The sequence below is a fragment of the Melanostigma gelatinosum genome, assembly GCF_949748355.1.
Source record: "Melanostigma gelatinosum genome assembly, chromosome: 24".
In the NCBI taxonomy this organism is placed as follows: Eukaryota; Metazoa; Chordata; class Actinopteri; order Perciformes; family Zoarcidae; genus Melanostigma; species Melanostigma gelatinosum.
In genome coordinates this window covers 3,360,685-3,385,958 of record NC_136657.1, presented here as the reverse complement: position 1 = coordinate 3,385,958, position 25,274 = coordinate 3,360,685, and the positions used below count along the sequence as shown (strand labels likewise).

The following is a 25,274-nucleotide window of genomic DNA, read 5'->3' as shown; positions in this document are numbered from 1 at the left end:
TTGAAATAAAAATGACATTTTGAGATACTGGGTAAGTTCTGGACCTGGCATACAGTGTAGGATTCTGTGTGTCAGTCTACAGCTACATTGTCTGCTGGGTTTCAGGCCTTCACTCTCAACATCAATGCCTCTGTTTGTATTATTCCTGTAAATGATACCAAAGGGTTATGAACTATTGTGGTGCGTTTGAGAAACCGAAGAGCATGGATAATTTGACAACGTTGTGTTTATTGACTCATCATAAAACATTCTTCAAACAATAAAACAATTTTAAATGTCCGTTTCTGTACAATGCTTGCTCAGCAATTTTATTTATATATAGAAAACGTAAGAGGAGTTGTGTTAAAATGACAAAACTCCTTCAAATTTAATGGCAGGTACTCTGGAAAAAAATAACAGCATTCCATCAACAAATATTTTCAAGCAATAAATATGTATTTATAAATAGTGTAAATTTACATCAAGATTAGAAACATAAAAATCACAAATTAAACTTTTTCTCCAGAAGTCTATGTGCAACCCATTCTCTGTGTGACTTGGCTAGTAAGTTGGTTTTTTTTCGACATTTTTTTCCTTTTTTTTTTTTATACCTAGAAACAAAAAGTCATAGTTTTGAAAAGAACAAGACAAACGTAAAACATAAAAGCTGTAAAAAAAACAACAAAAGAAAATAGAAAGTAAAGAAAATCACCTTAACTCTTCACACTACAATTTTTTTGGAGATTTTGCTGTCCAAAGAGTCTTAAAATGACTATCTACCATAGAAAAAGACCAGTTAGGCTAGTGCTCCTTAGAAGGACAAACTGAACTTTTTGGGGAAATTCTATAAATCAAAGCAGACATTTCATCCTGTTACCAGAATAGAAAACGTAAAGACGGGAGAGAGAGAGAGAGAGCTTGTCAAGTCAGTAGTCTTTTACGGGTGGTGTTGCCAGTTGTGACAGTTAACAAGTATCTACAAAACATTTTTAATCACGCATTAAGAATCCCACCCCTCCCCCCGTTCCCAACCGTTTTTTGATTAAGTCCTCCATTAAAACAGGGCTGAGCCATTGTCACTAGAGGGGGCTGGGAGGGGAAGGGGAGAAACAAAGTCCTGTTTGTGAGCTCGGTGGCGCCCCCCTCTGGAAGGGCCAGGCACCAGCACTTCAAAAACAGGTTGCATAGACAGACACACTCAGCCGCCTCAGCCTCCAGCCGTGGCTATGGAGACAAGCCACAATGGGTGGGAAAGGGGGGGGGGGGGGGGGCGGCCTTGGCTTTCCTGAATATCAGAAATGGTCCGCGTATGTAGATGTTATTTTTCATTATATTCTTAATACAAGTTCCTGTGAATGGGGGGGGGGGGGCTTCATGGCTCCACAGCAGAAGACGAAGAAGGGGGTGTCACCTAATGTCAAGATGAAGAGGAATGAAGAGGAGGGGCCTGGGGAGGAAGAGCACACACACGACAATTAGTTCAGGAAAAACTAAATCATCTCCCTTCATTTTGAAGTCCCCCCCCCCCCCCCCCCCCCCCCCCCCTCGGTCTGGTGACTTACTAATGTGAACTGGTCGTAGACCTGCATCAGGTCCTCCATCCTGTGTTGCTCCAGCACCACGAAGTTGTCCAGAGTGGCGCTGCCTTTCCTGGCGCAGTCCTGGCAGTGGACCACGTGCTGCTTCTTGGACAGGAGCTCACGGCGCACAAACAGCAGGTTGAACACCTCCACCTGCAGAGCGCACACACACACACACACACACACACACAGGTGAGGGGGCGGCGACGACTGAAAGTTTCTCAGTAGGGGCAAGATCATTTGACAATTTGTGTCCAGTTCGCTCTCAAAATAGCAGGTAAAAAGTGCACAGCAAAACGAAAATATGAAGATGAACACAGGACGTTTTAGTGGGAGAGTTTATATTTTTTTTGTTGAAGGTATTGGCAAGCCATTCTGCCTTATATGTCAGGCGTCATTAGCGCATTTCGAAGCTTCAAATCTTCAGCGCCACTTCAGCTCACTCCATGCCAACAGCGACCAGGAATTTCCAAAAGGGACTGAACTTTGCAAGCACAAGTTGGTGACTTTGAAAAGTCAGGCAGAAAAGCAGATCGTTTTTCCAAAAATGTACAAAGCACTCAGAGACCGTAACGCTTGCATACTATCAACTGGCTTGGAACATTGCACGGGCTAAAAAGCCAGACAATGAAGGCAGGGTAGGAAATTTACATATTTATTTGGGGGCAATTTTTGCCCCCACTGACTGAAATCCAGGGGCATTTTCAAAAAATTGGGGTCACTTTTTGAAACTTGTGAAATAACATTTAACCTTTGTTCAAAATAATAAATATACTTATTTAGGCTTACAGTATATGAGCAATTGTCATCAAATGGCAATAATAAGACTATTAGGCAGTAGCCTACAGATTCAAAGTGTTTTTTTTTAGATTTTTTAAACAAAAAAAATCAGACAATCATATTCAAGTTCATTCTTATTTCTTTGTGGTTATTTATTGTTATTCTTAAATAAAAAAATTTGGAATTTCCACTGCATCATCCACAGGGAGCAGCTCGTGTCTAAATCACTGAATTTAAACAACGTCATGAAGCCTGTGATGGAAATCGTCAACTACATCCGCACACATGCGCTGAACCACAGGCAATTCAAGAGTCTCATCGCTGAGCTGGACCAAGCGGGCAAGTCACCAGCGCCGCCCTGAATAAGCAAAGAGCCAGATATACAACACTGATTGAAAACCTGCACGAAAGCTTTGTGACCCGGTTCCGTGATCTACAACTGAAAAGGCCACAGATTACATACAACATACGTCTGAGAGTCTGTGTTTTCTACCCGGAAACACGTGAAATCAAAGCATCTATCTCTTCTGACCGGCACCCATGTGAAAGAATTGCTTCGAGTGGCAACAATGGAACACAAGCCAGATTTGAAGAGGATTGTTCAAGGCAAGGAATGCCAGAAGTCTTTGCGGTAAACCCCTTTAAAATCCACGCCCGTCCCGCTGAAACGCCCCCCCCCTCCCTCCCCGTGTGCTTACTGACCTCACAGATGGTGCAGTAGTGGGCCGGCTCGTCCCTCGTCCGCGGCCTCAGCACCGTTTCCTTGCCGGCCGTCGCCAGCGCCTCCTTCACCCACTGGCACTGCTTCAGCGTCCGCAGCAGGCAGTACCTGTGACGAACGACGACGACGCATTGTGTCACGCTCGGAAAAACGAACAGCCAGCTCGTAATAACGCAACGTAAACCCCGCCGAGGGACTCGGTGACTCACTTGATCATCTCAAACAGCTTGTGGTCGGACACTTTGATGTTGCGCGACATGTTCCAGGAGAGGTGCACCATGGGAACCGTGGACTTGACAGTCTGGAGCTTGTTCCACTCGTAGCGCTCCACAGCCAGCTTGTACTGGTGGGCTGAAAGACATATTTCACATTATTTGAGATGATTATATGGCCAGTGGAAACAGGTGCGCTGGTTGTTATGGAAGTGTATTCGTGCCATCATACAACTAAAAAGAAAATGCAGGGAATCAAATCCCGCGGTAATTAACTAAAAAGGTCACCAATCAGCAGAAAAGCGTTTCATCATATCAGACATCATTTCTGTAAGACAAGGCAAACTCTCCAACTCTAGCGGCTTGAGTATCGCGAACCCACGTCCCACAATCCCGGGCGTACCGGTGAGAGGTCCAACGTTCCAGGCGATGTTGTTGCACCAGCCGATGGCCTGCACCCAGTGGACGGTGCCGGTGTTGAGCCACACCAGGTCGCCGGGGCGCTGGATGAACCGGTAGACGGGCACGTCGGCCTCGTACAGGTCCTCCAGGTTGGGCCACCACGAGCCCATCAGGAAGTTGATGTTGTTCCTGGAGGGGGAAGACGGTCGGGATGAATACAGGAATGGATGAGGGGGCCGTGACTTGCGCAGAAGACGGCCATCTTTAAGACTTCCCTCCCGCCCAGCTTACTTTTCACAGAAGTTGCTCATCACTCCCCAGTACGGCTCCGGCACCGCGAACCATTCACAGTCGCCCGGTCCGATGTTGATGTTGACGGCACAGAAGTTATTGTGCTCCTGGTGACCTGAGAGGGACAAAAACCTCCTTGAGTGCACGAATCCACGCTCTGGAAACAGCAGTCGTCATTTGAACCAGAAGTACGTTTTTCGCGCCGGTTTGTGCATCAACCTGCTATCCTGCTCCCGGGGACCTTCATGTAGAGCTGAACGGTGTTCATGCCCAGGATGGTGTGGCCCACGTGGCTCAGCAGGTTGCCGGCTGATACGACGCGAGCGAAGGCCGGCAGTTTGCTGAGCTCCTGGAGCTGCTGTTTCCACCTGGAGAGAGCGAGAGAGTGTGGGGCGAGTTGTCATAAAACCATGTTTACAAAGCGTCTTAAAAGACAACAAATCCAGATCCAGACTCACTTCCTTTCGTCCGACACGTCGATGTTGGTTCCAAACTTGATGTGCTTCAAGGGTCCCCTTCTTTTGCGGGCAACACTGAAGACACACAAACAAATTTGCCACATGTGGTTTAATCTGCACAAAAGGTTTTCAAAAAACACACAACCATTTCTTTATGGGGCTAAAGAAACAAAATAAAAGTCACTAAAGACAAAGAAGAAGATCAGGTACCTCTCTGCTGATGTTGGCTCTGTGTCCGATGGCTCCTTTAACGCCTTCTTCTCATTCTCCTCCTGAAAACAAAGAGGAACACGTGAAGCCAGCTGTACGCTACCGTAAGCTGCCAAACAGTTTGCTTTCACAGACGAAGCAGGACTGACCCGGAGGGACTCCTGGAAGGAGGCCGCCTGATACTGGGCGTATTTGGCGATCGTGGTGTGGGCGCGGGCGCTCTCGCAGCGCCACATTTTCTTGGTGCCGGCCGGGTCCCAGTTCTCGTCGGCGGGCTGCGAGAGCTGCGTCCAGACCTCCACCAGGTGCTCCGGGTTCGCCTCCACCAATGTCTTCGTGGAGAACAGACCCAAGTCTGCCGGGAGAACGGACACCCGGAGAGGGGAAGACACAGAAATAATTAAAACACGGACGTCTTTGTGATCGGCATACCATTCCCGCTGCTGCAAGCAAAAGCATTTACCCAGTTTGAGTGCTCCGGCCAGTCCTCTGATGACGGTGACGGGGTTGGAAGGGTTTGTGCAGAACTGGTGCAGTGGGGGGAAGAAAGCGTCCCTCTTGTTCTCCAGCTGGTCCACAGACAGGAAACAGGAAGTTAAAGGACATCATATAGCACTATGACCACCTGCTTTAATGAACAAGACTCATCAGGTCAAAGCGAACGCGACTTTAAAAAAAAACAACAACTGCCAAACACTCCCTGAAGTGGCTCGCGGCCCTCTTGGGCGATACTCACATAGATGCTGGGTGTGGGAGGGTTGAGCTTGTCTTTGGGCAGGGCTGGTGAGGGTGGAGGGGGCAGCCGGGGCGGGGGGCACTTATCGAGGAGGATGCTGCTGTTGGAGAGGCCGTTCCTCCCCAGGTTTCTGCACACAATGCAGAGAACGTTTAAGTGGGAGCAGCACGGGTGACGAGATCATAAATCAGGCAGGGAGAAGTAACGCACCGCTACAGGATACCGACCTCCGATCTTAAAGATATCTGCTCCTAGTGGCTCATTTCACTGCAGAAGAAACTACACGCATGTGTAAAACAAGCGGGAACTCGTGCGACCAAATGGAGGAATATTCCACTGAATAATCTGTGCTAAATCATATCTGCGTGGCAACAAGACTGCCCAGTAGCCTTCGGCGTTGTTTACAGTTACATAACAATTTCCCTTTGGTTGTGTAGTAGCTCTGGAAGTCCACCGGGGGGAGACATCGTCAACACAAACCACACCGCTCAGCTGATCCTTCTCTCTCGTAACACACAACACTTGGGTACCAAGAGAGGACTCAACCGGGGCCTCACCTGCAGGCCTTCAGCACGTCTGTGGAGCTGGGGTAGATGGATATGGAGGACGACGATGAGGAGGAGGAGGAGCCGTGTCCGTGTGGAGGCGTAGCTTTCAGACTGGTGACGGTGGGCGGCTCGGCCTTCTGCGGGCTTTGCGAGTCCCCCGAGATGCCTCCTTTGCCGTTGCCGTTGACGGCAGGCGCAGCAGAGGTGGCGGCGGCGGGGCTGTGGCCGCCTGTTTGGGTGTGTTCTGAGGATTTGGGCGAGGGCGTGGCGGTGGATATGGCAGAGATGGGCGAGGAGGCAGCCGAGCTGCCCTGTGCGTGGGGGGTGGAGGGCAGGACGGCTGGGTGGATGTTGTTGACTCTCTCGTGGGACTCCGTCGTGGTGGACGCCGTCCCTTGTGACGGACCCTCGCCCGCCACAGGGCCCTTCCCCCCTGCCAGCAGGGCAGATAGTCTAGGATTGTCTGCGCTAAGGCTCGGCTTCTCGCCACCCTCCGCCCCCTTGCCATCCCCCGAGTGTACGTGATTGGCCAGGCCGTCCGCCTGCGCCGCTTTGTCATCCGCGGGCGTCCTCGGCGACTTGCCCTCGGAGCCCCCGTTGCCGAGAGCGGCTGCGCTGCTGCTATCTTTGGTAGCGGACGCACCGGGTGCTGCTCCACCTGAGGTAGAGGAGTGGGGGAGGGAGGGAGGGGACGGGAGGTGGTTGTGGGCCTGTTGTCGCGGCGACGGGGCGCTAGTGGAATGTCCAACCTGATTGTTGGGGTGCACGGGGGCGATGGAGGAGCTGGGGGTCTGGGGGTAAGAGAGGGTCCCCTCACTACTGGAGCCTGTCGCATGTGGAACACACCCCTTCTGAAGCCCCTGGAGGAAGAAGAGAGCAACTGTTACACAGGGGGATCAGAAAGCACAGGCAAGGTGGCATTAATAATGAAGTTACCATGCTCTTAACATTTTTGCTCCTTGTGTGGACTAAGGTGCTGTAGGATGAAAACAGAGTTTCTAAGCTGAGCGACAGATAACGTGCCGGAGGGGGTTTGCATTTTTACGGACTGACAAACAAAGGGTGACCGGTGAGTGAGGCCCAACCTGAGAGGAGTTTAGGTGCAGGGCCTGGCGCGGCGCGGCGTCCTGCGTCTGCGCGCTTGTGCAGGTGTGAGGTAGCAGTGCTGCGTCGCCGCCGCCGCCGGCAGGTTGCAGGTAAGGCACGTCTCCGTTGGGTCCTGTGGCCGCGGGCCCCGGCTGATTATTACTACTGTTACTGCTGTCGCCCGAGGGGACGGGCTCCGAGTGTCCGTGTCCACCGGGCCCGTTGGCCAGCGGCTGAGGCGGGCAGAGGGGCCGGTGGAGTCCCAGGTGGGGCCGGGCGGGGTGGAGGCCGGGGTTGGGGGACGGGAGGGAGTTGGTGGTGGGGCCGTTGGGGAGCGAGGGGCGCGCCTGACCTCCCGAGGCGTTCTGTCTCATCTGTAAACATGACGGCAACACAGTTTAAATGTAGTCACAGCTTGAAAACCAGTACCGTACGTCAGTTATTATGTTAAAAAACAGGTTGGTTTCTTCACCTGGTGCTGGTGCTGCTGCATCATGGCGAACTGGGCCTCCAGTTGACCCAGCATCTGAAGCTGTGGGGGCTTCAGGCTGGCCCGGTTACTACGCAACTGTTCCAGCGCCTTGAAGACGGACAGCAGATAAAGAGTTTCCGTTAGATCGCGCATAAAGTAAAATATGAGATAAAAGACTTTACGGACCTGTAATTTCTGCTGGGAGAGGTACCAGTTGGGAACTGGCTGCTGTGGCGGGTTACTGACCCATGAGTCACCCTGAAAAACAAGCACAGCGTTCAGATTTAACTGCACGACTGTAACTACGACAGGAGGAAGGCAGTAAATGATGCCGTCTCTGTGGCGTTTACCTTGGCAGGGCTGGAGGCTCTCCTCCTCTTGGCAGGGCAGGACTGGTCCTCTGCTTGGCCCAGCGGGCCCACGTGAGGGGGCAGAGACTGACCCCCGCCCTCCGCACTGTGATTGGGCTTGCAAGCCTGGAGGGGGGGGGGGGGGGGGGGGGTGGGGTGGCGGGAGCGCGTGCAGACCGAAGCAAGGAGGAAAAGAACGTGAATGGAAGGGACATAACGAAAGGCCACGGAGGACGGGGGGCGGAATAGAAAGCCAAAAAGCAAGTGTGGGGGGGTACAGTTTAAAGCAAACGAGCATGTTTATCAAGTAGCAAAATGGAGGAAAAGATACGGCAAGTGGAAAGAGGTCAAAGCAAAGCAAGGGATGGAGAATAAGGAAAGGAGAGAAAAAGAGAGCAACTCTGTGATTCTGTGTTGGCGATTAAACACACAAGCAGGACAGGTAGAGCAAAAACATCCGAAGGTGTTGCTCCATAGGGCAACAACAGCCCCGGGGGAGGACGAGGAAGGGGGGGGGGGCAGTTCTCTCGTCGCTACACCTGCAGCCCTCGACGACTTCACAGTGACTCTTCTAATACATCAGTTCCATGTATTTCCCTATTGCGCTTTCGAGCAGCATGAAGGCATTTGCACAGCATGACTCGACTCTACCGTTAAAAGCAAAACGGTTAGGCCACACGCCGCACACTGGCAGCCTTCCGTTACCTCGGAGGGGGCCTATGAGCCAGATGCGACTGCCCTTGAATTTAGGGGCGGGAAATAGACACCAGAACTCAATATCTCAAGCCAGTATTGCTCGTTTCAGTTATGCTTTTTTTTGCAATCCACAAAGTGGAATGTAATAAGTCACATCTGGCCCATTGAAGACGACACCCCCCCCCCCCCCCCCCCCCCCCCCGGAATACTAGGTCTCACAGTGAATTGACTCTCACCAAGTCAAAGCTGATGAAACCCAACACATTCCAATGCTAGAAGTCGATGACACAACAGCGATCGCACACACAGACATGGACACAACAGAGCTACTCGCGTCGGACCCGTGCGCTGGGCGTGAACACGAGGGGGCGTCGCTGGAGGCCTCTGTGAGCAGGACAGCTAAGGTCAACTACTGAAAAGGGGGGGGGGGGGGGGGTTTAACGCTACGACAGCACGACCTCACCGATCACACAGGGAGGGGGGGCGTCTCCCGGTCTACACCAAAGCAGATTAGGAGCAAACAGCAGAGTGGTGCAGATTGGATTTTTAAATGAACTGCATTTGGGGTGGGGGGGTAATCCTGAATACCACATTAGATTAAAAAACTGGATTATTAGAAGGAGAAATCGAATGGGGGAAAGAATTAACAAAAGCCTGCACAAGTGCTTTGTTGATTTATTTCATTTAGTATTTGTTCAAGGGGGGGGGGGGTGGTTACTTGAAGTGAGCGTGATGGGTGAAGCCGAGTGGCTACTGTGCGGTGGAGAAGAAAAAGGTGTGTGTGTGGGGGGGGGGGGGGGGTGCAGGACTGGGTAACGCTTGGCCGGACCCCTCCTCGTTGAAAAACAGATGCCGTAAAGCAGCCATGACCCCGGACACGTTACAATTGAAATAAAGTGCGGGAAACATAATGGACGTCTTCATTTTATTGAACTATGTGCAAACAGTGTGCTTACGAGTAAAAAAAAGTCCCCAATGTGAGAGGAACAGTGGAGTAAAATAATGCTTTTCCAAGAGAGGGGTTGTTGTTTTCTTGTGTTGGCCTCTTTAGACATCTGCATTCACACACACACACACACACACAGTGTGGAAGGTGGAGTTAAGCTCAAGCGTTACCCGTTGACCCGCTGGTTTGTCTGTGCGCACGCTGCGTCCGAGTGTGCACTCAAGTCAAAGGGGGAGGGGAGGGAGAGAGTAGGGTGGAGCGGGGGTGTAAGTTGCTCTATCTGGTCTCTCACCTGCTGTGGTGCACTGCTCAGGCCTCCCTGCCTGGAGGTTAGCTCAGCTGGGATTGGCAGACTCCATGCCTCCTCAATAAGAGGGAGCATTTTACTTTTACCCTGGGGGCTACTGAGCTGGGGGTTACTCAACTGAGCCTAGGGGAATGGAAAACGACGTGAAAAAACAAAAAAATAAAAATAAAAACACATGGCTTTCTTTCTTCTTCTTTTTTGGAAGGAAAAAAAAACCCTCAAAACAAGGAAATGATCAGCAATGGTAAATAGAGAAAAGGTTATAACACAAGTGAAGCTAGGCTGGAAACAATAACTTGGGCCTCGGCGGGCTAACATTCCTACGTCATGTACAGCATTGACCACACGAGGACGATCAGTAACAGTGATCCCAGACACTGAGCTCGTCTTAATGCCATGGATTTATGCTAACTGGTGGTGGGAAACGCAACATTCCTTCATGCATATGTAAAGGGAAATGACATCGCTCGGACAAAAAAAAAATAAATCATAGATTAACACATGAGATATGGGGTTTGGCAGCACCCCCGGTTGATAAATCCATGGAAGGTCAAGTTTGAACCGGCTAGCATTAGCTTCCCCGTGAATCAATCAGTCTACGCCTGCATTTTAACTTGCATGTTAAGTGTTCAGTTGTGTTACTAATTGCATGTCCTCCACCCACACGAGACAGCTTTATGGGGAAGCTGGTTCAGCAGTTTCAATTCGCCATCCGGGCATTTTATTTTATGGATCTGTATCCGCCACATAGAAATCTGTTTGTTCTCGTACCCCCGACTGAGCAAAACACAGTCAACAGCAGAACGAGTGACCCCGCGGAGCGCGCTAATTAAATAAAACAACAGCGCGTTCAATTAACGGGACGACAGTCTGTGAGCGAACACTTTTACACCGGCGACAAAAATAACTTGGCAGGAAAGCTGTGATGCTGCACAGGTTGCCCGTCGCTTTGATCCCCCCCTCCTCCTCCTCCTCCACCCACCTGCAGGCATTTGATGCGGTGGGTCAGCGCGGTGGTGTTGGTGCAGCCCTTGCTGCGCGTGGCGTTGATGTAGCACTTGATGGCGTCGTGCGGCTGGTTGCAGGACTCGTACAGCGTGCCCAGGTCCATCCAGGCGGCGGCGTGGCTGTGGTCCAGCTGCACGGCGCAGATGTAGGCCTGCAGGGCGTCCATGGGCTGGTTCTGCTGCTGGTACAACACCCTGAGGGGGGTGTGGGGGGGGGGGGGGGGAGAAGGACCGGGAAATGAGAGAGCGGTGAGCAGGGGAGGGGTGAAAATGAGGAGGAATGATGATGAAGATGGAGAGATGAGCAATGTTTGCAAAAAAAAGAATGTTAAATGGTGACTTTACTGCAGCCTCCTCTGAACACATTGACCCTTACCCTATGGAGCACCAGGTGTCTGCGCTGGCCTCTGATTTGTCGATGGATTGCCGATAGGAGATGAAGGCGTCCTGAACCTTCCCAATACTAGAGTAGCACCTGCAGGAGACACGGGCCGTAAGCGCTCTGCTACAGACGTGGAAAACATTTGTGCGTGTGTGACGTACCTGCCAAGGAAGTACCAGGTCTGTCCAGAGTTGGGGTCGGCCTCCAGAGATTTCTGCAGACACTGGATGGCATAGCTGTCCCTGCTGGCTCTGTCCCCGAGCTGCTCCACCGTGTGATGCATCCAGCCTGGAAAAGGACGCCTTTAATAATCAGCCTCCGACCAACTAAATAAAAGTCCACTCGCCAAAAAGAAAAAAAAGACACGCTTCTGTGCTCGCTCTTACCTAGCTGCTGCAGGGTAGTGGCCTTCACCTGTGCAGGAAGATCCTCCGTCTGCAGAAGGCTCTCGTAGGCCTCCTTGGCAGCCCGGTATCTCTTCTGGATCACGAGGAGTGGCCCACAGGGAGGACAGCGAGAGGGACGAGAGGAGAGAATAAAACAACAGATTTTGAATTGTTTCAACACCCGGCCTGCAGTAAAGCCTTCCGTGTTCTGACACGGCACGAGCAACCCGACACAGCCGGCTAGCGCTACTGTACTTCTCCACTGAAACCAGCAGGGAGAGAGAGGGAGACCTCCGGCATACAAAAAGGGGGGGGGGGCCAGACTTTCTTGTTTCCGTGGCAACCCCGCCGATCGGCTGAGAGTAATCTCCTCTCCCCCCCGCATGCCACCCACTCATGCGCCCTGCTCCCTCCTCAATTTGTCAGCACCTGGTTCAAAATATACCCTAAAGAACGGGGCTTCCCCTCCGCATTCAGATGCCCTGTGGCTCCACAGTGCCGGCTGGTTTATGTTCAATCAACACGTATTTTTCTCGGTTACAAATGACGGGAGCCAAACGAAAGGGCTCGCGTCCTTCGGAGAAGAACTGGAGCAAATAGAAAAGCAAGCACTTACCTGAATCTCATACAAATGAGCGATGTGGAACTGAACTGCAAGAGGAGAAGAAGAGGAAACATGTTAGGTCGAGGTTATTTGAGAGGAGAGTCAGTCCTCCACTTGGTCTTTTATTCCCCCCCCCCACAGTAGTGCTGCGCTGGCAATAAATAGGTGTCGGAAAGCCAAGGTTGTCCGTTTTAATGTAACGGACCAGATAGGTAGCTGCGCTCCTGGCGGCACCTTCCTTTGTCTGAAGCGCTGCAGTGTCTGATCTAAGCTGCCTGAGTGACTCTCAGCAGATGGAGAGAGAGAGAGGGAGAGAGAGAGAGGGAGAGAGAGGAAGAAAGACGGGGCTGCCCTTGCTGTGTGTGTGAGAGAGAGGGAATGGGGGGGGGGCACAAAGAGACAAACAGCTATACGCTGGTACAAAAACATTATTAGATATTGCTGCAGTTTTCTAGGTCGCTGGGAAAGATGTTGCAGCTATTATGAGCTGTGCGTGTCACATTGTTGTATAGCCTGAGCTACTGTAAGCCATCGAATGGAGTTTCTTTTTACCGGTGCTCTGAGGGAATTTGAGTTTCTCTGTCGAAGGCTTTTATTTTGAAAAGGTAAGGAGTTTGGACGAGGTCGAAAGAACTCAAAGTTTGCCGTCTTGGTTCCGCGCATGTCCGTTCGGCACGACGTGATCGGTTGATGCCTATTTAAGGTGTGAACGCTCCAAAAATAAAAATAAATAAATCGACCTCGCTCGAAAAAGCTGCTTTATTGGCAGTGTCATACTTGCGGCAAAAACAACAGTTCAGAAAAACATATTGACGTGCCAAATAATCACACGAAGAAGAAACTAACGGGCAACTTTCTCAATTAATAAATAAATAAGAAAGGAGCTTACTTTCAGCTTTGGACAAAGTGCAGGGGTTGGAGTCAATCAAAGCCAGCTGAAAATGCTGAGAGAGAACACGGGTAGGAATCAGTAAAAGCACGTCATAACACATGGCGATAGAGCCCCGGATTGTGCGTTACAGCGTTTTCGGGGGTGGGGGGGGGGGTGGACCGACCTTTAGGCTTGACTCGTAGTCTGTGTTGACCTTAAACATGAGACCGAGGCGCAGGTGGATCTCCTTGGCCCGGGAGAAACCCGGGTCAATGTACAGCACCTCCTGGAATGCTTTGATCGCCCTGAGTAAGAAAAAAATCACATTAAAGAGAAGACTGAGGCTGATGTTTATCTGCTGAAAATAACGTGAGTCCACGCGGCCAGAATTAGATGATGGTGGACAGTCGAGGAGTGCGTGCGGACGGTTGGTACTCACCACTGAAAGGCATTATAGTGGAAGTAGACCATTCCCAGGCCGTACAGAAAGGCAGCATTCTGGGTGGGAGGGAGAGAGGCGCAAGGGCGTTATGACAAATAGCACCAATAATAAAAAAAACTGATTTATAAGACTGACAAAGAAACCCAATACCCGGCTCGCAATGTAATCAAATGTCCCGGACATATTTACATAACCCTGCAGCTACGTGGTTCAGAAAACAAACAAGTAGCCATCAATCTCACCGCAAAGTGTCAACTGAACGGGAAAGGAGCACAAAATGACTCCGGCGTGAAACCTGAAACCGCATTTCACACCAGCGCAAAACCATACGTGCTTCCTGTGCACGAGCGAGTGGAAAGGAAAGAAATATTGCGCGTGTGTGTGTGTGTGTGTGTGTGAGAATATCACGAGCTGAATGAGAAAGTGAGCGTGCGTGTGTCGCTTACCTTCCAGTAGTCTGACTGTAAACTGTAGTACCTCTGGTATGCCGATAATGCTGTGAAAAAAAAAAAAAGCTGAGAATTTAACAACGTCACTGAGGAAAGATTGCACCGTCGGCATTTATGTCCAGCTGGAATTGAGCCAACTGCCCGTCTCCAGAGGCTCGTACTCTCCGGACGAAAACGTGCGAGGAGAGCATGACTCGACGAACCACTGGAGTGTGTGTGTGTGTGTGGTGGGGGGGGGATGACTCACCTTTCGGGTAATCCTCCAGGAGGAGGTTGAAGTGGCCGAGCTGGCAGAATAACTCCGGCTCCACTTTGCCCTCGGCCTTCAGGATGAGCGAATCGTAGCAGCGAACGGCCTGCGGGGAGAACACACACACACACACAAAAAAGTGTCTCAACTGTGCGCGTGCACCGTACATGTCTGTACTATGTTAAGAACAGAAACATGGGAGGAAGGGGGCGGGACGAGTGAAAGAAAATCACTCAGAACTTTTGAAAGTCACAGCATGGCTAACGTCAGCACCATAATTCTGGTCGGGTGGACTCACATTATTTTCAGCAGATAAACATCAGCCTCAGACTAATTCACTGGAATGAGCTTTACTGCAGATAAGGACTTGTGCTGAAGGCATTTCTTTTCCCCCAAAACTTCCATGAAAGATCTTTCTTCCCTGAGAAATACAAAAAAGTTGCTGCTGCGTCTTCACTCGAGGACAGGGGTCTCAAACTCATTTTCACTCCGGGCCACATCAGCATCATGGTCGCCTACAAAGGGCCGGTTGTAAATGTAACTACTCGTAACATCTTGTTAAACAAGTCTCTGCATTTGATTGTTGTTTATTTAAGTGTTAAAATATTGTACATACAAATATATTGAAGCAGATTTCTGTTGTAACTTAAATCATTTTAATTGAGGGTTAAGAAACAATCTCACAATCTCTTTCTATCTCACAACTTCGACTTTCTATCTCATAATTTCGACTATGGGGATATTTTTATAATCAAGTCCAACTTTTAAAAAAAAAACAAGAATTTAAACTTTTTTTTTTTTTTTTTTTTTGCTGGCGGAGTTCTCTGGAGCCACACTGAGATCACACCAAAGGTGGACTCGACTGGTCAATGTGCTGCAAATCAAAGCCAAAGAGAGTCCTAATACCCAACACGCATCTCTTTTGGCCTCCCCTAACCCGGCCGAAAAACATGCAAACTTCACCAAAACCGGCACCAGTCGTCCCAATGCGACCATTAAACTCAAACTCTTCTTGCTGCAGAAAGTGTAAAAAAAAAAAAAAATAATGTCTGGACAGATATTCTCACGCGTCGAAAACGAAAATAAGAGCACGCTCGTGTTCGAAGCTCATCTCCCGTCTCGTTATCCCAAGTTCACATCGCTGCCACCTCGTTACTGGTGGTGAAACGGTGACCCAGTTCTGTCACAAACGTTGAACACACAGTTATCTGCATGCAGATAAAGCAGCAGCGCAGCGACGGGGCCAGACAGGGTGGTCACTCAAAACTAACAACCTTGTATGGAATCTGACCACACGCCGATATGGATGGTAAAGTAAAGCCCACCATTCTGTTTCTAAGACACCAATGGGGGGGGGGGGGGGCAATCAGCAATTTCCATCATGTGTCACCAGAACCACCGCTGTCAATGGGCCACAAACGCCTCGAGCAAGGCACAGAATAACCCACATGTGCCGAAAAACATGCACAACATAGGGACTGTACAGTTCAAGTCCAGCCTGATTGCATTGATTGTGTTGCACACTGTCAAAATCCTCCTTTCTGCTGCTTCTGCGCAGCTGGATGAGTAGTCCCACTTCCTAGGTATCCCACACCACCAAGCGAGCAGATACCCCTTCAAGACGACGAGCTGTCAACACCATCTTCTCTAACACCATCCACTTGTTCAAGATACATTCACAAGATAGGTGGAGAGGGTGTGTGCTTTTGCTCAGACTGAGTCTGTCTACAATGTAGCTTGGCAGCCCGAGAGCACAGAGCCGAAACATGGGGGGGGGGGCAATGAAAGGTGTAAACAAAGGACGCCGACACCACTTAGGTCAGCGAGGGAAACACGTCTCTACGAGGAGCAAAGACCCGAGAGGACAGTCAAGACACACGCGAACGATTCGGAGCCATATATTCAAATCAAACGGGTTATATAGCTATCGGTGTCACTCCGCCATGTCCCGCCATCTTGGACAGGCAGCCAGCCATTATAACGTTACTTGTTAACTCCGAACAGAAAGGACCAGAGTACGTTTGGTGGAGCAGTGCAATGTCACGAAACAACCCAACATAGCGTGTCCAAAGCATATGCTAAGCTGTATTTGGTGCACCCTGAAGGAGGCTCCAACGTCACTTCCACCAACAGTATAGCAGTTTGTAGCCAGATAAGCCTACATGAGTTATTAGCGGCGCTGTAATGTGTGCAACGAGATCACTTTTCTCATTTAAGCGCAATGTTTCAATGTGCTGCACAAAAACCGTAACGACGTTCTGGTCGTTGGTGGTACAATTTGCAAAGTGCACAAGGATATAACGCTGCAGGGGGATAACGTTAGCTATGCAAGCTAACGGCGAAGGGCGGTTTCCCAACATTGACATATGTTAACGCTAGCAAGCCAGTTATGTCAAGAGAGTTGTGGCTACTTGGCTAAGTGTGCCGCAGGTGCAGAGTCGCTGTGCGTCGGATGAGAGGAACTAACTAGCAGAGATAGCTGAGTGGCTAACAGAGGGGATGCGGCTAGCTGGCCTTGGTCTCCTTGTCTCCTTTGCGAGTGGGCCACTTTGCATTCAGTTACATTCGTTGAGGGCAAATGCATTGACTAGTTGTGAGGTTGTGGAGTAAATCCCGGGGATCAATTGTGAAAACACATCCAGTTTAGATTTGCTACCTTCATCAACAGGGCCTTCGTTCTGGCGCCATCTTCATGAAGCTTCTGAAATCCAAACAGTGAGCTGCAGAGCAAGAAGACAACATAGGCGGCTCAGAATCACTCGCAGAGCGGCTCGAGACACATTGTCGACATGCAAAAGGACAGAAAACAATTAATTGTCAACGTGTGCGTCTGTGTGAGTGCACGGGGCTACTATTCCGACCTGTCGATCGCGGCCAAAGTGTCCCTCTCCTGGGCTGTCAGTGTCGGAAAGTCCTCCTCGGTTTCACTCGCTTTTCCCGCCGCCATTTTCTTTCCCTCATCACCACTAGAAGAACAAGCCGAGCCGAGACTCCGAGCAGCAGCAGCAGCGACGGCGAGAGACACACCGCACGATTGCATGGAAAAAAATCGCGGACGCGGAGGACAAAACGGGTTTGCTCCGCCGAAAATCAAAGACGAAAAACTGAGGAAAACAAAACGATCAAAAACTTTTTCCCAGGATGAAACGATGCGATTCGATATAGTAAATCCTTTCGGGGTTGGACAGAAGCGCTCTCCTCAAACGTCACATTTTTCATCACAAAGTGATATTGTTGCGCTATTTTGAAATACGAATAACTTGAGTACAGGAATCCAAGATGTGAGAATTTGACAGTAAAAATCCGTTTTCGGCCGCGAAGATAAAAGTTGTTATAATTGTGTCACCCAAGCGAACCCACGCGCCGCTCTAGCCACGCCCTCTCTCCCCTCTTCCGCCAATAGGAGCGTTCGCATCCAACCATATGACTTCCCTGCTATATAGCGTTCTTTAATCTTAAATAAATATTCTTTAATAACGTGATTATTCTGGAATTTTCTATTCACCATAAGTAATAAAAAAAAATTATATATATATATATATTATTTTAAATGAAAAAATAATTAAATTCAAAAAAATAGAATTGTAACGTTCTTTAATCTTAAATATTCGTTTTCCCTCGTGCAAACCACTCATCTTTAACACCATAATTATTCTGGAAACATATTTTAAAATAATGTATTATGTGTCACCCATGTGCAATAAAGTGAAATGTAATAATTTCCACTTGATAAAATATAATCTCCTATTCAGTAATATGCATTGACACTTGGTTGTTTGAAAGTTTTAGATTATTAAATTGTTTTAGCAATAACGCTGCTAAATTGCACGAGCCTAATCGAGCGAGATCACAACGTTCTAACATGACGTGGCAGAGCGTCACGGTGTGGGCGTGGTTTAGTATTGTCAACATCCTAGTGACATAACCAGTTTTTCCAAAATGGCGACGGCGGATCACAGAGAAGGTTGGTGATTTTCTTTGTTGTGCATACGGGCCTCATTATCCCAATAAACTGTTGAAATTAGAACTTTTTTCCCTCCAGCAATAATGGAATTAGTATCCAGTTGTTACCAGACTCAATTCTGTCTGTTCTCTTAGTGCCAGTCATTAAAAACAAAGCTGGTAAAGTATGTAGCCTAGAGAATTACAGGCCCATTGCTTTGGCCAGCGTCCTGTCAAAGGTCCGAGAAAGAATTCTGCTGGACAGAATACAGGACTGCATCACCTCCACAGATAACCAGTTCGGCTTCAAAGCCAAACATGGCACTGACTTGTGTATATATGCCTTAAAGGAAATTGTAAACAAATACAGAGGTCAAAACTCATCACTTCTTCTGTGTTTTATTGATGCCTCCAAAGCTTTTGATCGTGTTAATCATCGTAAATAATTTTTTTAACTGAGCCAAAGAGGTGTCCCCACATACACAGTGAGAATTCTGGCTTACTGGTATGCGCACCAGAGTATGCAAGTAAAATGGGGTAAAAGTGTGTCAGCCCCATTTGGGGTTAGCAATGGTGTCAGACAAGTTCTGTTCAATCTGTATATTGATGATCTGTCCAAGCAACTGAAAGCCTGTAATACTGGTGCATGATTGGAAATACTCTGGTTAATCACATCATGTATGCAGATGATCTGGTGATCTTTAGTCCTTCTAGCGCTGGTCTTCAGCAGCTCCTCACTGTATGTACTGTGTACGGTGTGGAACATGACATCAAATACAACGCCAGTAAGAGTGCTATCCTGATCTGTAGAACTAAAGAGGACAAATGTCTAAACTTCCCTGACTTCAAATTGTCTGACAATAATCTTGGTGTCTGTAGTGAAGTAAAATATCTTGGTCATTTTTTAACAGAACACATGTCTGATGATAACGACATTTCCAGGCAATGTCGTATGATGTCTGCACAAGCAAACAGTCTCTCACGTTAGTCTGGTCTGTGTACAGATGGAGTGAAGATGTCTCTGTTCAGAGCATATTGTACTCCACTCTACACTGCACACTTGTGGTCAAACTACAAAAAAAGAGTCTACAGAGACTTCAAGTAGCGTACAATGACGCCATGAGAATACTTTTAAAGAGACCGAGATGGAGTAGTGCTCGTGAAATGTTTGTGGCTGCACGAGTCAACACTTTCCAAACAGTTTTAAGAAATCTCATGTACAAATTCATCTGTAGACTGAATGACTGTAAATGGGATCATACTTGTTTCAACCAACATAAGGTTGAGCACCACACGCTACCAGTCCCAGCTGTGGCGACATTGGTACAGCTGTCTCTTTGTAAGGCATTGCTCGGCCTATGTACTTTTATTGTTTGTGGCTGTCTTTTTATGCATCTGTCTGTATGGACCCCGAGTCTGAAATAAAGTCTATCTATCGATCTATCCTTCTTGTAACAGTATGTATAAATAGTAACCTATAACAGTCAGTGTGCAGGATATCGAAGAGGTAGCTATTTGACGCTAGCCGGCTAATTATAGCTTCCCAAGGCATTTACATACAATAAACAATCAGATGAGCTCTTATTCTGAAGGGCGACACAAAGTATTGTGATCGATGACTTCATACGTTTTGTTGCTTGCAGGACAGGACGACCCGGAGAGTGAAGAGGAGGTCTACGAGGTCGTGGACCTGACAGAATATGCCCGGAGGCACCAGTGGTGGAGTCGGGTGTTTGGGAGCAACTCCGGCCCGATTGCTGAGAAGCACTCTGTGGCCACTCAGATCGCGATGGGAGGGGTGACTGGATGGTAAGCCATGTGGATGTGTCTGTAAAAGTACACACACCTGTGTGAATTAATTCAATCAGGCTTGAGGATCTATTATTGATTGATTGATATGTGTTCCTCTCAACCACATACAGGTGTGCTGGTTACCTCTTCCAGAGAGTTGGGAAGATCGCTGCGACCGCTGTTGGAGGAGGGTTCCTTCTTTTACAGGTACAAGCGTACCAAAATAATGTTTTGAATCTTTTTGAATATGACTGACCATGCCAGCTGCACAGCATGACGCTCAGCTGGTCTCCTCTCTACAGCAGAAAGACCAGCATTGTGTGTTCGCTGGCTCGAGAGGAATGCGGGCCATCTGGACGCTGGACTCGCTGTGCTGCGATGCTGTCAGTGTGTTCATCAGGTTACCATTTTACAAGAAGATGATCATTTTGTTCCCCCGCCCACAGATCGCCAATCACAGCGGCTACGTGCAGGTGGACTGGAAGAAGGTGGAGAAGGATGTGAACAAAGCAAAGAAGCACCTGAAGAAGAAAGCAAACAAAGCAGTCCCTGAAATAAACACATTCATTGAGGAGGTAAAGGTACCTGTAACCAAGCTTGCTCTTTTTTTCACCCTTTCTTTTAATTGACTGTCATTTACTTTTGTTGTGTTAGGAAACAAAGCAGCCGTAACATGTGATTATTGACAACTAAATGTTTGTTTTGGATGTCCTGGTTGTGGTGGTGGAGGTTTATTTCTTTATCTGCAAACCAGCAGTGCCCTCTAGTGTACAGTCGACCACACTGCACCCACTAGACACATTAACAATACATTTTAATACCCGTATCTGTGTTTTATGATGAATCCATTCTAAGTATATATAAGATGGTCTTAAACATGTATTTCAGTATATAAATTAAACTGGTTAATACAGTATGATGCTTCTAATCTCTTATGGACTCACTCCCCCCGCAGGCCACAGACTTTATAAAGAGGAACATAGTCTTGTCCAGCGGGTTCGTCGGCGGCTTCTTTCTGGGTCTGGCCTCCTGATGCCGCTGCACGCGCCGCAGCCTCCACTTGCTGTGAATCACACCACTACATCGGTCACTTTCCTCCCCCACTGTTTACCTCTCGGGGGGGGGCCGCATGTGTGCATCCATTCACCTTTTAACAACAAAATGAAAGCATGATCTGTTGTATTAACGGTGTAACATTGTTTTACTTCCCCTGTTTCAAATCAATCATAGCTAATGAGTTCCTTTTTGAAAGACTGACGCATTCTGGAGTGTGTGTGTGTCTGGGTTGATCATACTGTGACTTTGTTCCATGGGACCCGTAACAGATCTATGCCAGACTGGTGAATATGTCACGCTGCCACAAACGAGCACAGCGTCCTCGTTGCTTTTGATCGGAGTTTGTCCGTCCGCTCGTGTTTCTGCCTCGTGGACACTGATCTCCGATAGTTGGCATGCGTGGGTGCCATTGTAAATACGTAGCCAACTCCCCTTTCTCAGAGGTGTAAAGACCCACGCACGTAAATATTATATAAACATGGAAGGCAGCAGAGTGGGAAGTTAACACCATCCCCCAGTCTAATAGCTGTGAAGTTTATGTGCCTATTGAAGCATGTAAGCAACCACAATTCAGTTTTTAAAGTTGGCTGGGGGGTTATTAATATATAATAACACATATGAGCATGAATCACAACTAAATGTTACATCTGTGAATGTGCTCTCTTAATATTAAATACAGATCCTTTATTCCCATAATCCTCAGCTCCACGCTGCCTTTTTAATAACAGGATGAGCATCTGCTGCACCCTAATTACCACAATGGCAAGCCCGACACCACTCCCGTCATTAAAGAGCATAATGGAGCAGCAGTCGGGACTAATACGCCCGTTGCTATTGTGCATTTAGAGATGCTGCGTGTTCACATCGAGGTAGGACAGCCACACATTAAGAGTCCACTTAATTTGATCACGAGTTGCTGATGAGTGGTTCTTTTTGCCTTTTGCTACCAGTGCAATATAGTGTTAGACAGATTTTTTTCTTTTTTTTTAGGAGCTGGTTTCCAACTGGCATTTTATATGCTCATACTCCCTCATTGTTTATTTGATATTTTGTTATCGCAGCTGTATGAATTTGGTTGTGCGTGTATCTTTTAAAATAAAGATTTAGTTTTCATCTAGAAAGTGTTTTTTTGGGGGGAGGGGGGGGGGGGGTTATATATATGTATGTCATATATAGCCTAAAATTCAGCCGGTGACCCACAGATACAACACACATCACCCACAGCTGCTTGGAAGGGGATCATTGTTTTGAATTATTTTATCATGCATCAGTCAAACCTTTATTGCTTTTATTTATTAAACAACCATAAATGACAAATATATAAACAGCTGGACAGGTAGATGTGTGTGTATATATACATATATATATATATATATACACATATACATACATATATATACATATATACACATACATATATATACATACATATATACATATACACATACATATATATATATATACATATACATATATACACATATATATACATATATATATACACATATACATATATATACATACACATATATATACATACATATATATACACATATATACATATATATATACACATACACATATATACATATATATATACATATATACATACATATATACATATATACATACATATATATATATATATATACATATATATATATATACACACACACAGTATAGTATTTACAACAGGTGATTATGAACTGGTAAACTGGGAATGCTAGAACGGGGAAAGTCATAATTACAGCCACAAGACTTCCTGCATTTAAGTTCAAATAAGGGTGAAAAGGGCCAGAATATGACTTTCATTGAAGAGAATATTGTGAAAAATTACTCTCCATTTTATGTTTTGAAAAGAGTTTAAGAAAAAGAAGCGGCCGTTTGGCTTTGTTCTTAAAAAATAAAATAAAAAGTCTGTGTCCGGTCACTCAGATGGGCATTTTGAGGAGGGCGCACTCTGTCAGTAGCGCCAGGGTGGTGACCATGTATCTTCTGTTGGAGATCTGAAATAAAAAGAAACAATACATTTAGTCAGTGTGTAAGAGTCTAATGGAAAACAATGGTCTCATGAGAACAGTCGTCAGGTGGTACCTTAATTCTGCCGCTGGACTTGGCTGAGCCCAGAGCTGTGGAGACCTGGTTCAGGCTGCCCGCCGACAGATCCAGCTTGAAGTGTCTGTAGAAGTGGCTCATCAGCCCCCGCATGAAACTCGTCACCTCCTCAATGTCGATACAGTCCTCCTCCTCCCCTCCCCTCTTCTTTCTCACACTGCTCCACAGCTCCCAGGCGTCCTCGGGGTTAACCGTGTAGGTGACCTTCAGCGGTGGCACAGCTGGAAGAGTCCAAATCATTTTGAGGCACTGGATGCTGGACTCCGTGTGGCAGTCGGTCCACAATGCCATCAGCCACTGTAGGCTCGTGTGGCTGATTTCCAGGGGGCCAAAGCAGCAGTCGAAGGACTGCTGGAACCAGGACTTGACCAACGTCGTGAGACCCTCGGCCCCACTGCTGCCGAAGAGCGGCAGGCAGATGAAGTATTCCGGAAGTGAGCGCAGGTACTCGGGGTTTCCGTTGACGCAGGTCAGCAAGCCGCTCCACACTGTCCTCTGTGGCTCGTCCTGCCCGGCAAACAACGGCTTCGAGTGGATCTGTGGTGGGCGAGGGAAGAGTCAGACCATAACACCGGAGGAACAAATTGACACCATCAGCCTGAAAGGCATATCTCTGCCTCTATGGAATCCTACCTGTATGAGGACAGTCTCAGCATCGTCGTCCGACTCAGTCATCCCCTGCACCAAAGAGAAGGAGACCCTGAAGGCCGTCTGCGGGTCAAACACCTCCACTGCCAAACCGTGCTGCTTCCCTGCAGCAATGAACGCTGAGAGCTGCCCGGCGTAGCTCTTCAGCTGGGTGTGTCCGAACCGATAGAGAGGAGTGACGTACGACAGCTGCCACTCGGTTTTCGTCAGTAAGGCCAGCTGCTCCGGACTCACCTTCTCCTTTGACAAGGAAAGGAGAGGATGGAGATGATGAGCATTCTGGGTACCAGGCTGCAACTGATCACGCATGTTAGATGGAATGAAAACATGGAGAACAACGGCCCCGGGGCCAACTCACAGTGATGTTGTGCGACTTCGGAGCCCTCCTGCTGGTGTTGAGCCTCCGTCCCGCCAGCGCTGGAGTTAAGCCGAGACGTGACGCAGCAGCACCGAAGGAGCTGCGGTGTGACATCCGGTAGCTCTTACTTTTGCTCTTCACGCTGGAAATCATACACAGACCATCAGCTGGTGTTCATTGTTCCAGTTGGTAAGAAAGTTAGTCATTGCAGTGCTCTTTATCGAGGAGACTGTGTTGAAATGATCCTGTATTTATGTGTGAAGCTGTAGTGACCATGGTCTAAACTACACATTTTTATAGCCACCAGTTTATCCTACATGTGCTGAAGGTTTGACACTCAAAAGATAGATTTTGGGTGCAGGATTACTGCTTGGTCCCACTTAATGAAGTCATTGGAGTTGAATACAAAACAGCTGTTGTACTAGTATTTTGGCTGACGACCATTGTGAAAGTAACAGGAGAACCAATCATCCAATGGTACATTTAGTTTATTGATATACCGAATTGAAAAGTGGAAGCAAACGATTCCTAAAATGACTTTTATATCATTGAAACAGATTTGTACCTTTCGTGAAAACCAAGGCAAAATTAAACGACTCGGTTATTGAATGTAATTTGGCCTGAGAGCGACTAGCATCGATGCTATATAGGCCGTAAAGCTAATACTATGTTGACAAAAGTATGCTTTATTTGCTTTTGCGAAGGAAAACATACTTATGTTTTGATTTATGTGTAAAATTATATTTTAAGTACGTAATAAGATAGAGTTATACCTGTTATGAAGTCGCTCCATGTCTGGCGTACTGATCGGCCGAAGCAGACAGAAACCGGAAACAGATTTAAACATCGCGCTTTCCCAGGAGTCAGCGCGGTTAAAATCAGCCAATCACGTCGATCCAAACAGGAAGTAGATTGTTTTTCACATATTTTTCACAATAAATGAAATATAAAATGTATTAAGTAATATATAACAATAAACAAGGTAAAGCGCGAGAAAAAAAGCGAGTGAAGGTAAAAAATAAGCACACAAATTATAAAATAAAACGATTTGTCACCGAATCTGAAATTATGCAACATAATTGTATTGCTATTATTATTATTATAACGGAGAGACACCACACATTTCGATATTATTCAAGAAATAAAATACTATTTGTTCTGTGGCATTTTATACCTTATTAACCTTGCATCACACCATT

General features: G+C 47.7%; 3 protein-coding genes across 4 annotated transcripts; 1 reads left to right on the top strand and 2 right to left on the bottom strand.

Annotated features, from left to right (window-relative positions):
* Nucleotides 1-217: 217 nt before the first annotated feature.
* On the bottom strand, nucleotides 218-17,466 carry LOC306797143 (lysine-specific demethylase 6A-like). 2 transcript variants are annotated; one of them, XM_079296342.1, is made up of 29 exons: nucleotides 17,027-17,466; nucleotides 16,822-16,885; nucleotides 14,163-14,271; nucleotides 13,913-13,962; nucleotides 13,464-13,522; nucleotides 13,209-13,329; nucleotides 13,043-13,097; nucleotides 12,166-12,200; nucleotides 11,550-11,643; nucleotides 11,325-11,451; nucleotides 11,158-11,256; nucleotides 10,757-10,976; nucleotides 7,826-7,951; nucleotides 7,662-7,733; nucleotides 7,476-7,583; nucleotides 7,003-7,377; nucleotides 5,927-6,777; nucleotides 5,370-5,499; nucleotides 5,097-5,202; nucleotides 4,783-4,988; nucleotides 4,634-4,695; nucleotides 4,424-4,498; nucleotides 4,185-4,333; nucleotides 3,966-4,080; nucleotides 3,676-3,863; nucleotides 3,270-3,411; nucleotides 3,042-3,168; nucleotides 1,542-1,712; nucleotides 218-1,426 (listed from the first exon to the last, which is right to left on the bottom strand). In XM_079296342.1, exons 1-29 carry the CDS (start codon nucleotides 17,203-17,205, stop codon nucleotides 1,397-1,399), a joined length of 4,245 nt encoding a protein of 1,414 aa, XP_079152468.1. In that variant the 5' UTR covers nucleotides 17,206-17,466; the 3' UTR covers nucleotides 218-1,396. The 2 variants fall into 2 exon arrangements, with proteins under 2 accessions (XP_079152468.1, XP_079152467.1); XM_079296341.1 differs by having other exon boundaries at nucleotides 4,634-4,988.
* Nucleotides 17,467-18,104: 638 nt separating this feature from the next.
* Nucleotides 18,105-22,068, top strand: LOC306797455 (FUN14 domain-containing protein 1; the record flags this gene model as incomplete). The annotated part of the gene is made up of 5 exons (XM_079296821.1): nucleotides 18,105-18,129; nucleotides 19,751-19,916; nucleotides 20,030-20,105; nucleotides 20,345-20,473; nucleotides 20,854-22,068. 5 exons carry the CDS (start codon nucleotides 18,105-18,107, stop codon nucleotides 20,929-20,931), a joined length of 474 nt encoding a protein of 157 aa, XP_079152947.1. The 3' UTR covers nucleotides 20,932-22,068.
* A 563-nt stretch (nucleotides 22,069-22,631) lies between these two features.
* cenpl (centromere protein L) lies at nucleotides 22,632-24,898 on the bottom strand. The gene is made up of 5 exons (XM_079296791.1): nucleotides 24,849-24,898; nucleotides 24,076-24,217; nucleotides 23,703-23,957; nucleotides 23,049-23,606; nucleotides 22,632-22,960 (listed from the first exon to the last, which is right to left on the bottom strand). Exons 1-5 carry the CDS (start codon nucleotides 24,866-24,868, stop codon nucleotides 22,886-22,888), a joined length of 1,050 nt encoding a protein of 349 aa, XP_079152917.1. The 5' UTR covers nucleotides 24,869-24,898; the 3' UTR covers nucleotides 22,632-22,885.
* Between the last annotated feature and the right edge of the window lie 376 nt (nucleotides 24,899-25,274).